Source organism: Watersipora subatra, chromosome 11, assembly GCF_963576615.1.
Source record: "Watersipora subatra chromosome 11, tzWatSuba1.1, whole genome shotgun sequence".
Taxonomy (NCBI): Eukaryota; Metazoa; Bryozoa; class Gymnolaemata; order Cheilostomatida; family Watersiporidae; genus Watersipora; species Watersipora subatra.
The window spans coordinates 43,921,688-43,934,443 of record NC_088718.1 but is presented as its reverse complement, the minus strand read 5'-3'; the positions used below and the strand labels follow the sequence as shown (position 1 = coordinate 43,934,443).

General features: G+C 32.0%; 1 protein-coding gene across 1 annotated transcript; it reads right to left on the bottom strand.

Moving 5' to 3' along the window:
- Positions 1–4,951: 4,951 nt before the first annotated feature.
- LOC137408111 (acid-sensing ion channel 1C-like) lies at positions 4,952–12,605 on the bottom strand. The gene is made up of 5 exons (XM_068094503.1): positions 12,480–12,605; positions 9,560–9,699; positions 7,804–7,979; positions 6,172–6,308; positions 4,952–5,059 (listed from the first exon to the last, which is right to left on the bottom strand). The coding sequence occupies exons 1-5, from the start codon at positions 12,603–12,605 to the stop codon at positions 4,952–4,954; spliced, it is 687 nt and encodes a 228-aa protein (XP_067950604.1).
- Between the last annotated feature and the right edge of the window lie 151 nt (positions 12,606–12,756).

The following is a 12,756-nucleotide window of genomic DNA, read 5'->3' as shown; positions in this document are numbered from 1 at the left end:
TTTAGTTTTCAAAGTTTAACAATTTCTTGAGAATTCTGAAAACAAAAGTCAAAAAAGTTTGAGATTTTGGATTTTCTCTAAATTCCAGCATTTGGGTTCAATCCTTGATTAGAGGTAATTAAAATTGCTCATTTGTCAGAAGTTAGTTGAAAAAATAATTCCATACTGCCAACACTTGATACATGACCAGCTTATGAGACAATGCACAGGAGGAAGGCAGAAGTGCTAAAGACATCAAGGATTGGTGTGTGTTATATGTAATTAACGATTACTGTATGCTTTAAATAAAATGGTAAATAAAACTAAATATTTGTCATCAAGAGTTGGGATACCATAGCTCAATTGTCAGTTATTCACCTTAACTAAGTGCTGATAGCAACCGTGAGTACACGCTCACACATGATATGATCGCATACCTATGAGATCATATCCAGTGTAAGTATCTATCTCCTCCACGAGCTCATAAGTCATTTCAGAGTAGCCAATGGTGAGCTTCACGTGATTGTTTCGATAGTCAGCAACTAGATCTACAACACACGGCTACATTAGAATTCTGTTATATCATTAATAAACATGGTTTGACAATTTCAGCCTGTGATAGAGTTTGGTTGAGTTAAAATGGTTGGTCTTGTGTGTTATAAAATACAATTGAGTAATACATTGACAAAGAGCTGGCCTTTAGTTGTCGCTTTGAACCACATTTTAGTGAGATTGAACATTTTTAATTTGAGGCAATAGCTACATCCAGTTTAGAAAGTTGATTATTTGTTAGAATAACACTTTGGATCACATTTTCTAGTCAAGAATTATTTTAATTTTTAATTTTTGTGGGCTTTTTACAGATACCATGTTTTGAAAAATCTAATATGAAACATTTGAACTTGTCTGTTTAAAATGTATATTTTTGTCCTTTCTATAGATCATAAGAAACTATACACAGTATAACTTTTGTTTTGCATAAAATAAACATTAATTATCTGCCACTCTACTGCTAAATGTGCCATTTTAATATGTATCTAACAGCTCTCATCGATATGCTTTTACACATAAGTTAGTAAACAATTATTTGACCCTTTCACTGTTTAATTAAAGCTATAAAAATCACCCAGATAGTTCCAGGCAAGTGAAAGCTATGCAAAGGTACTGGTTTACTTTTTGTACAAAGTAGACATATCGTCTTATGTATAGCTTTTCATTGCCTTTTCTTTACAGCATCACGGTAACATCTGTAATAACATTTTCCTTTTCTAAGCCTTTTTCGAAACATTAAATTATTTATTAAGAATAATATTTGAATCTGTTGGGTCTATAGAAGTTATAGAAGTGAAGTTTGGTGTGATGTAATAGGCTATATTGTAGAGCCACCAGTACAGACTGATAACCATTCATTTGGTCCCTCTATTTATATGAGACTATATCCAAATGATAGAGCTAAAACTAGTTGCTTTACAATAACCACAGAAAAACCCAAAAAGCCAAGCAATTATAGAGTATTTTGCACTTAAGTAAAAATCTTTAATAACCAGTTAGCTAGTCAGCTCATGGTAGAGAGGTTTGAATGTATAGTCTGTGATATCATAGTAAAATCCTTCATATTCACTCTTGTTTTACATAAGGTTATGATTTATATGTAAGTATTTCATGTGAGATAAAAGGAAGATTTGTTAGGTTTCTGCATATATAGTCTATGTTATATACTTTGCCAGCGTAGTCTACCATTTTAAAGTAAAAACTCTAGAAATAAACTTCCGTTGGCATCCCTTTAAGTGGGGATTGTTTCTGTGATTGAGACTAGTTTGGGTATGAAGAATTTAAAACTGAAGATTTGCCAAAGATACCATTCTCAATTCGGTTATAAATTTGATTTGTCTCCCCTATCAATAAAAATGACTCGTTACCAGTTGCAGATTTACATATTTTGCATATAATTATTTTGTAGTAGTTTTTGATTTCAGTGGTGAGATCAAACTTCATATTCTATATATCTTGTAACATTTCATATCCTGTGACTAAAACGCATACATGTAAACTATATATATATATATATATATATATATATATATATATATATATATATATATGTATACTAGTGGAATGCCAGGGGTTGCCCGGGTCGTAAAAGATCTTTGAACATTGCACAGAAACTTTAAGTCCTCATTAGGTCCTTCAATGATGATTAATTGTTTGATACATTTTATAGCTGCTGTCAGAGCTTCAGTAGTAAAACATAACAATTAAATGCCATAAAGATTCATTTGATGAGTTGATCCAAATACATATAAAATATATTAGCAGCAAGTAGAAAGCTAAAAAGATCATTTTCAAAGAGCGAAAATTTAGAAAGTTTGAAAACATGGAAAAAATGGTAAGGAGTAACTACTAAAATTTTACAATACGGAATGTATAGAGTGAATTGTATGTACGATTTGTACAATAGACTTCTCTCACAACCCTTTGTTCTTTCTGCTTTTTGTCATTTATCATGCCTGAAGTAGATGGCAATTATAACTAAGAGTTCATTGGTGATATTTATTTAAAAAATTTATATTTGGGATTGATTAGCTTAGATGTCCACATAGCTGCTTTATTTGGACTTTTTTTCTTCAAATGTAACAGCTTCCAGAACTTATGAATACACAAATTGTCTCACTTGTACACTTGATATTGTGGTCACACAATTGTTTGCATTGAAGTTTTAAAAGTAGTTTGCCTTTCAAAGCTCATTGTAAAAAAAAATACTTCAAGCTTACCTTCTGGCCAATAAGTTTGTAAAACTTTGCTGGGAAATTTGAAAGAAGAGATACGTGCTGAATATTCTACCCTGTCACACTTCGATTTGCAGTTACATTTTCTTAGATGATCTCGGTCTTTCATGAACTCTCCTAAAATATATTATCAGTGATTATATGCAAAGATTACCAGAGTACACATTATGTTCAAAATCTAAGAGACATTAATTAATTCTCTAAGATACTACTATGTAGTTAATGGTTTGTACTTGTATAGCTGTATATTATTTTAGCAATTTGACTGTGACCTAGATAAAACACCTTTAGTGATATTGCTTTGTTTCACAGACCAATACACTGAAACTAGCATAGATATCTGTTGGTACATGGTGTCTAGATTCTTCTTATGTATTCTGAGCTTTTTCATAAAAGAACGAGATAAAATGTTGAGAGGTTTCTGACCACTATTTTGTGCTTCTGGAGGGTGTCAACTTACGATCAGCAATATAACGACATTCCAGGAAGACCTTCAGGTTACAAACATCTGAGTCATTCAAGGCTGCAAGAAGCAAACAGTTCATAATTTATAAGATTACAGTACAGATAAGAGGAAACAAATCCTTTCAATTTCTGACTACCCTTACACAGACTGCATATACGGTTGTAAGAGTTTTAAGAAAAAAAACCATTACTGATCAGCAAAAATCTTTTGGAATGAAAAGTACTTACGAGGCTGGTAGAAGTCTCTACACCCACACTTCTTCACGATGTAACCCACTCTGCACTCATCTACACACGCAGTCTTAGAATATGAGTCATAGTAGGAGAGAGGGTTGGGTTTGTTTACTGAGTCAAAACAGTCCGCTTGACCATCATCTGCGGGTGGAGGCATTCTTTGTGTCTAATTAATGAACATGACTTTAGTTTATTAATTATTATACTATTAAGGTGAACTATACCCACCAAACAAAAACACTGCAAAAAAAATAATAGGGCTTTTTGTACTCGAATTAAATTTTAAAAAATACATTTATGACAGTCAGCCTGATGGTCAAACCGTTTGATCTGTGAACAAGAGATTTTAGTTCAATATCCAGAAAAGAGTGAAAAATGGTTATTGCCATCATTTATTGTTTCTACCAAGTCAACTTATGCAAGAGAGTTTGCACACTGACTGAAACTGCCTTCTATGGAGTTGGGTGAGTAAAACAGTACAGGAAATATTAGCATTATATCGCTGATGAGGCTGACACCAAAAGGGGCATATCGCAATTAATTGCTATTAACGCATTTATGTTTCTTCAATTCTCAATTATGCAATAAAACCACATATTTAGTGAAATAAATAGCTGCTCTCATGGGAGTCACAAGGTTAGCTGGCACTCATGTTTTTTTGAAAATGTGTTTATTTGGAAGAACAAAATGAAGCTACTTCAATCTGCAAACAGGGTCAAAGTCACTCTCCTTTTGTTCTGCAAAAGTTTGTCAAAGCTGACAGTTTTTAAATTTGCTATTATAGCTTGCAGACTCTTGATAGAATTTTGCATACTGCAGATATTCAGGCACAAGCAAGCATATAAATCTTACAAAGCTCTGTTCAGGGAAGCTCCTCATGCTATTTTGATTTTGATGAAAGTCCCTTTTTGGGTCTAACTGTGCAATTGGTGGACTCGTACATAGTTTAACCTCCAAATAAAATTTATAAAAGAACAGAAAATCATAAGACATTAAATTTTATATTGTATTAAGTTGTTGTTGCGCATTTGGTTAGGTTATGGGCTGTAGATTGAAGGACCCTGCATGCGATTATTTGTTGTGCAAGACTGTTATACCACATTGAATTGAAAAACAGTGCGCAGTAAATCGGGGCAGAATGTTCTTTACAACAGTTTGGTAAGATGGTAAGATAGTTTATTACAAAATTAGAAGGTAGATGGAAGGTAGATAAACAAATACACATGATATTGGCTACCCCTACACGCGCTAGTGTTATTAAACTAGCCGAACACTAACTTCAAGTAGTGTGCTTTATATACGGGATAGACCTTTAGTATGTAAGCGGAGACAGTTTAGATTGCCACCGCTGACAACTTTGATTGATTTCTGGGTCATGAGTATAGAATAATGCTACTTTTGATGTCATTTAGATACTACAGTAGACTACTGGTGATAAAAAAACACATGTTAGTGATTACCAAAGAACATCACGAAAGTAATAAATATCAAAAAACCTCTTTTCGTTTTAGGAGAATGTATGTCTCAAAGCCAGGAACAAGACCGTAACCCATCTCTTCAACCATTGGAGTATCATCCTTATCATGTATCACAACCTGAAAATGTTAAAGACTGTTAAAAATGGGTATAGAAGACAAGACTTTATGAGTGACCTAAATAAGATGATAGACTGCAGTATGAGTGTCCTAAAAAGATGATAGAATGCAGTATGAGTGTCCTAATTAAGTTTATAGACTGTATGAAAAACCTAAATAACATGATAGAATGCAGTATGAGTGACCTAAATAAGATGACAGACTGCAGTAGGAGTGACCTAAATAAGATGATAGACTGCAGTGTGAGTGACCTAAATAAGATGATAGACTGCAGTATGAGTGACCTAAATAAGATGATAGACTGCAGTATGAGTGACCTAAATAACATGATAGAATGCAGTATGAGTGACCTAAATAATATGACAGTCTGCAGTATGAGTGACCTAAATAAGATGATAGACTGCAGTATGAGTGACCTAAATAAGATGATAGACTGCAGTATGAGTGACCGAAATAAGATGACAGACTGCATGAGTGACCTAAATAACATGATCACTACTATTAATCAGTACATTGTAATTAAAGTTACTAATGTTGCACATAAAATTATCTAACTTGAAGTATAGTCATACAGCTGGCATCAATAATTGTATATTTACACAGCTCAGGTAAAATTATGTATACTCATACCGTTAATATCAAAAAACGTATTGTCATACAACTAAAGCTGACTACTTGAAATATTTTTCAAAAAACTTTATTGCTGGCTGACTAAGAAAACACTAAAAACTATGATTACATAGTTTTTTAAGTTGTGCAGTTTGTAGGCAGCTGTTTGGCCAGAAAAACTAATCCCAGCAAATAGAAACAACATTTTAAAGTAAATTTAGAACCTGTCTAATTTGTTTCTGCAAATGGAAACATAAACTTGTCAATATTTCTAATGTTTTGTCAACCAATAACAACAATGTTTGCATTTTTCCGCATTGTCTATCGGTAGTGTACATTGGTCAAAGTACTTACTTGCGACACCCGGTTAGCAAGCATATTGATTAAAAGCTAATTGCAGGTTATTTCTTTTTAAGTCTCAGGTTTATGGTAAAAGTGATATTGATAAAAATTCAGCATTGTATTAAGTTACATGAATATGGATGAGGTTTCTCATAACTTACATAAAAACCTTCAGAGTAAGCTTTTGGACTAAAGTAATATTCATCTATGTTGGCCATCAATTCAAAACCTATTCCACCAGCTCCACCTGTCATAAAAGCTTTGAAGCTTCCATTTCCGTTAAACTGGTAACATTGACCTTCAAAATAAAACATTTGTTAAGCATATTTATATATAAATCTCAAAGTTTGTGTGTATGGGCGCATATGCGTGTGCGTGTGTACATGCGTATGTGTGCACGTAACTCAGCGCGTAGGTGGGTGACACGCAATAACATATACCCACACAAACACTCATTGAAACATTGAGATTTATTTATATGGATTATGCAGCTAAGATGAAAGGCACTCAGTTACTTAAAAACTCTGATTGAATTGTAATTCAGTTTGAGATAATTACATAGAATAATGATATAGACGGCAAACAAAGAGTTTCATATAAAACTGATTCACAAGAGAATCAAACTCATGACATTATTTTTAGTAAATTCACAACACGCGCTTATTGTCTGTGTTCAGTGCTGCTGGGCTAGCAGTAAGCTCAGTAATGCATGGGACTTTTTTCTCTTTAATCAGATAGCTGCCAGCCAACAATTAAGGAGCTAGCTCCTAGGCAGCCCATAAAGTATTTAAATAAAATATTATTTAAAAACTATTTAAAGTGCATGAAAAATATGCGCGTTAAGTTCGGATAATATTGGTTTAAAAATGTGGAAAAACATTGCGCTTCCGCGAATTATTGGACACACATATACAGTAACAAAATCAGACTTATCAATATAGATTTCAAGCTGGTCTAGTGTTTCTCGCAGAAATGTTTTTTCTCCGTATATACCATATGCATACAACACACGTATATTAATATTATCCCACGACCAAAGCGACCAAAGCAACCAAAAATTATTCATCAACGGCCATCCCAAACCCTTGTACCAAAGTCTCACCAATGAATTTAACCATTTTTCAATAAAGTTGTTTAAGTATAACAACGATACAAAACACATATAAACATATTTGAATATGTTGCCAAGTTTTTATTATTTGTAGAAAAGTTCCTAAACCTTACCCATCTGAGCGAATTATACATAAATAGACAGATTAATTTTGCCTAAAATCGTTATTAAAACTTGACAAGCCTTATTTTTATCAAAATTAAGACTGGAAAATGAAACGCCAAGCGACAGAGAATAGAACCATTAATTCATGCGCAATTCATGAAAAAAAGTGCACATTTTACCAATCTATGGTATTGTCCAATTGCCGAAGGTTTCTGTAATTAACGTAGAAGTACTGAAAAGTCATCGTTTCTTTTTTGCCGATTTCAAAGTAACTGACATTTTGGACACTTATGAGTACTTTTGTTTTCCAACTGATGTCAAAAGCAGTGAAAGTAAAGGAAATGATGATGATATTCTTTCTAACGATTCTTCTGAGATTATTACAATATTTAATTATAAGAATAATTATTCGATTTTATAAGATTTAGTTATAAGAATAAGCATTCGAATTTACAAGATCGAAGTACTATATATTGACCGATGTTGGGCAATATGTTACTGTTATTATTTTTTCTAAATAGTTTTGTTAAATAGATTTTCAAGCAAGCGAATGATTCAGGGATGCATGAAGATCTACCTGCATCTGTAGAAATTGTAGAGAATAGTTGATTACAAGGCAGATATTCAGATTTTACCACGCAGTATCTGATAGTCTCTTCTAACTGCAGAGAAGTGTTTAGCAGCAGATCTGTTAAAAGACGCCTTCCTTCTTCTGTGATCACATATTCAAACCTTGGATCACTCCAGTTTAGGCTTTAACAATAACAAACTAACGATAACAAAATAACAATAAAATATAACCAAAATAAGGAATGATCTTATGATAAAATAAGCAGTGATTTGTTAGAACTAACAAAACATCAAAAGTTAATTGTTCCTGATTACTTCAATGTTACATATACAATTAGCGATAATTGTAGTTGTCTCATCTATGTAGACAGAACACAACTACACATACAACCAGCTCATCCGTTCTTAAAAATTGAAGAGCGTTACGCTGGTATGTTTATTGGTAGGTCGGAAAAGCTGACAACTTCAATACTCTGTTACATTAAAAGATTTTATGCCTAGAATACTAGGTACGTAGTTAAAATATCTAATAGGTGTTATTAGTTATATTATACTTTATGTAATATTTACATAGATTTATAATTAAATACTTAGTAATATTTAATCAGATGTAATAATAATTATTAATAAAATTATACTCTTGAATAACCAGTTTAACCTTTATTAACCATAACAAAATCATATTAGCTTCTTGTTTCCAAGTGATATATCTTAGTATCGTAATGAAATATTATTTTAGTTAACATTGTCTCCACATAAAATTGAATAGCCATTGTAAATTAATAATTAGGACTTAACAAACAGTCAGTAGCTCAAGAAATCAGGTTCAAAAACCTAACGCTCAGCAAGTTTGTGAATAATTATTCAAATTATAAAATTTAGATAACAGTTTGTATTTTTATAACACTTGTTCAACTTGCTATAAAACTACCTCTATCCAGAGTACAACCTCATGTTTTATAAACTTTAAATATTATTCAGTTACCTCTTTCTTTCATACTCAACATTTTACAATCTGTAACTCTGTGATAAAAAAGCCTGTAAAAGCGCATTATTATCCAGAGTTCAACCTGGTGTTTTGTAAATTTTAATTTTTATTCAATTACTTCTTTTTTCATCTTCAACATTTTACATTCTGCAACGTTGTGATAAAAACAAAGATGTGAAAGTTCATTATTTTATTACATTTGAGCAAACTTTTTGATACTACACTAGATGCTAGTTTTAGGTTATTTGGTTCTTAGCAAGAGATCAGTACTGGTTTTGCTATGTTAAACTTTAATATGAAATAGTTCATCTACATTTATCACCAGTTATGAAGTTAAATGACTAATTATGAGTACGATTTTAAGCATATGTCGTATCAGTTCATCTGTGTGAAATGACTTCAAGCCAGAACAAAAGGCAGCAGAATGATAAAACATGTAAATGTAGAAAAACAGCTTTAGCTTTTAATGTAAAGACACTAGACATTATTCAATAGCATCAAATTGTTGTTTTGCTCGCAAAAAGTTTATGAACGTGACTCGCTGACTATTCACTGCCAAGTGTGTTAAGTGCTAACTTATAAAATGACTTCGATGCTGAGTATTGTGTGTCATGCCAAGTTGGAGGAATGCTTCACGTAAAAATCTCAAACTCAATCTAACCATTTTGCTATGCTGTATTTTATCTCAACGTCTGGTGTAAATTCTTCATTTGGTTTGCAGATGAAGCAAGTAAGTAGAGTCTTTTGCCATATTCATTATCTTAATCATTCTTACCTAGCTAATGATGCACCTGCGGTATACAGGGCAGGAAAGATTGTATTAACAACATGAAATATATCTGGATGTGTCTTGTTGAGTTCTTGTACAGCAGAGTATTTCCAGCTGTTTCTGTTGCAAATGGTAATAGTTGGGAACTACAAAAAACAGATATATGTAACAACGACTTTACTTTCAAGTTGTGATGTTGTAAATACAACATTTGATTTCTTATCAAATCTTGTAACGCATTCGGTTAGTATTTTTAACAAAATACCTGGAATATAGTGACAAAGGATTATAGTTCAAGGCTGTCTGCTAAGAGGAATAGCTATTGGTATGGTCAGCAAATATGAAGCAAATAGCCAAAAACACTTCTGGCACAGGTAAAAATTGTGTTGAAAAGATAAAAATGCATCAATTTGCAAATTAAAAGTATATGTACATAAATAGAGACTAATAGACAGTTTTTATGGGAGTATCTGGTGCTATCAAAACACTCAATCAACATTACAATTTTTTGTTAATCTTTTTGCAGTCTTGATTTGCCACATATTCATTGGCAGCATATTGTGGAGCATATTTTTTAATCGGCCATTTTAGAATTATTGTTTATTGGGTAATATTTTCAAAAAGCAAGTTTATCAGATCAACTAGATGATGCTTTTAAAATGAGCTTTAAAACATTCAATGCATTGTTAAACAAGCTGCAATATTTTTATCAGGGTAGATACTATTTCATGTTGAGCCACAAAAGAGTCTAGATTTTCTAATCATATAAGGTAATCTGCCTCAGCTTTTAAAAAATATAAATATGATTTTCCAGAATATAGGTATAGAGCTATATTTTAACAATTCACAACACAATTCACAAACACAATTTAGTAAATTCACAACACGCGCTTATTGTCTGTGTTCAGTGCTGCTGCTGGGCTAGCAGTAAGCTCAGTAATGTCTGGGATTTATTTTATCTTCAATCAGATAGCTGCCAGTTGACATTCAAGGCACTAGCTCTTAGGCAGCTGATGAAGAATTTAAACAAAACATTATTTAAAAACTATTTCAAGTGCGCGGAGTGTATGCGTGGAAAGTTTGGATAAAATTGGTTTAAAAATGTGAAAACACATCACATTTCCGCCTATTATTGGAAACACACCATACAAAATTTACACCTATTTATTAATAAGTATGATTTTGTTAGGAGTATGAAAGTAATAAGTAATAAACAAAACTATATTATTAGTTGTTATACTTACAGTTATACACATTTCAAGCTGGTCCAGTATTTCTCGCAAAAATGTTTTTTTTTCTGTATACATGATATGCTTACATCTCATGTATATTATTTATAAATTGTATTATGTTACATATAAATCTTAAATCTATATATATACTTCTCAAAGTATGTTTCTTATCTGTATGCTTAACGTCTTTCTGCACTCTGGCTATAGCTATTATTAGAATAGCCAAGCTGGGCAACAATGCTGGCGCAATGTCATTTCCTACTGTCATTTGAATCTTACTAACTAGGTTAGTAAAATTTTCCATTGGCATTATGCCAGGCCACTTGGCAATGACCTGCTACTTGCTGGAGTGTGGCCTGCCAGCAAGTGGTAAGCAAATCTCATCACTTTTCATTGCTTATAAGCTGATTTTTAATACCTGGCAACGCCGGGAGGTACAGCAAGTGTATATATAATGCTAAAGTAAATAAAAATTAAAAGTTATTGTCTAAATACACGCAAATAAATCTATAAATAGTATAAAGAGTATAGGAAAATATAATTATATAACTGTAATATCTTAATTATAAAACTATATGCTAGATTGTAGAAAAATAGCAGTGCTGAGATGGGAAACTCATCAAATATTAATCTCTCTTGTTTCTTTGAAAGCAGACTTTGAAAGAATTGTTTTGCTGCTTTTCTTACATTAATCTACAAGCGTACAAGTGACAATTCAAAGTGACTTACTTCTAAGTAAGTCTTTTTACTAAACGATACTACAAGCAAATCTTACCGTCACCATGATGCAAAAATTAAAGCTTTGCTTTGGGATTTTTGCTTAAAAAACGGTGACAAAACCGATCAGAGTATAAAAACCCTGGAATAGGATACAAATAAACGATTAGGTTATTAAAGCAATATTGCTTTAACTACTTTTTAGCTAAGTCAGAATGGTAGGACATCAGGCTTCCATTACATAACAATATATAAGGTGGTTCTGTAACTGCTGTAACATTGTAACTGTTACAAGCAGGCTTTTACAGGCTGACTGTGGCTTCAATTCTAACTGACTATACTTTGTGATTCAGGTGTTCAACTATTCAGTTTTTATAAAGAACCTATTTTCCATTTATTGTTTTAGCTTTAAAAATAAATTTTTTTATGCTCAGCTTTGAAAGGTTTCAGAGTATTTCTTCTCAAGAAAAATGTGCTAACAATTTTTTTCCGCCTTCAATAGTTTCATGTTATGCTTTTCATTAAACCCGCTTGCTGGTTAATCAGTATGCAATGATAACACATTTTATAACATTTCTTAAGCATGCTTTGGTTACCATAAAAAACTTACCTAATATTCTACAACTCAGAAAATATTGCAACTGAATTTTGGCATTTTTAAAGTTTTTGACAGTGTTTGTTTAAACTTATTTAACACTTATTAAAATGATAGCAATTCGGGAGTCACTACCTTGTTTTCAAGCCAACAGTGATACAATGCACAGATTTATCTTCTACTGTAGAAGCTGCCCAACAACTGAGTCTGTGGGATATTATTAAACTATATGTTAATAATATCTTACTGACTATTAAAATATAATATAATATTTTATTATATTTTAATATTTTAAAAATATTAAAAATATACCATAATGTAGTTTGGATATTATTAATAGTAGGAATTAATTTTTAATAGAATATAATTTTAAAAAAGCTACCGTAAGGTTATCTGCCTCCTTTAGTTTCGTTGTTGTGCTCACGAACTTCTTGTGGTAGTCACTCATAAATAGGCCGACTGCGAGCAAAAAGTAAGTGAGTGATCCAACAATGCCAGTCAGCCACATTCCTCTAAAAATAAAGTGAATAAGAAACATGAGTGTATTTTACAACTAGAATACTGTTCAACTTAAGGATACACTCCGAATTCAAATTTAGCTATCTTTTAGCCCCTTAACATTGGTTTGGACATAACTTACCTCACAATTATTCATTGAA

Coding starts and splice junctions, on each gene's coding strand:
- LOC137408111 (XM_068094503.1), bottom strand. CDS start 12,605: ATGTGGCTGACTGGCATTGTTGGATCACTCACTTACTTTTTGCTCGCA. Junction 7,980..9,559: donor GCAGGTGCATCATTAGCTAG/GTAAGAATGATT, acceptor TTATTGTTAAAG/CCTAAACTGGAGTGATCCAA. Junction 6,309..7,803: donor TACAATTTCTACAGATGCAG/GTAGATCTTCAT, acceptor TTTATTTTGAAG/GTCAATGTTACCAGTTTAAC.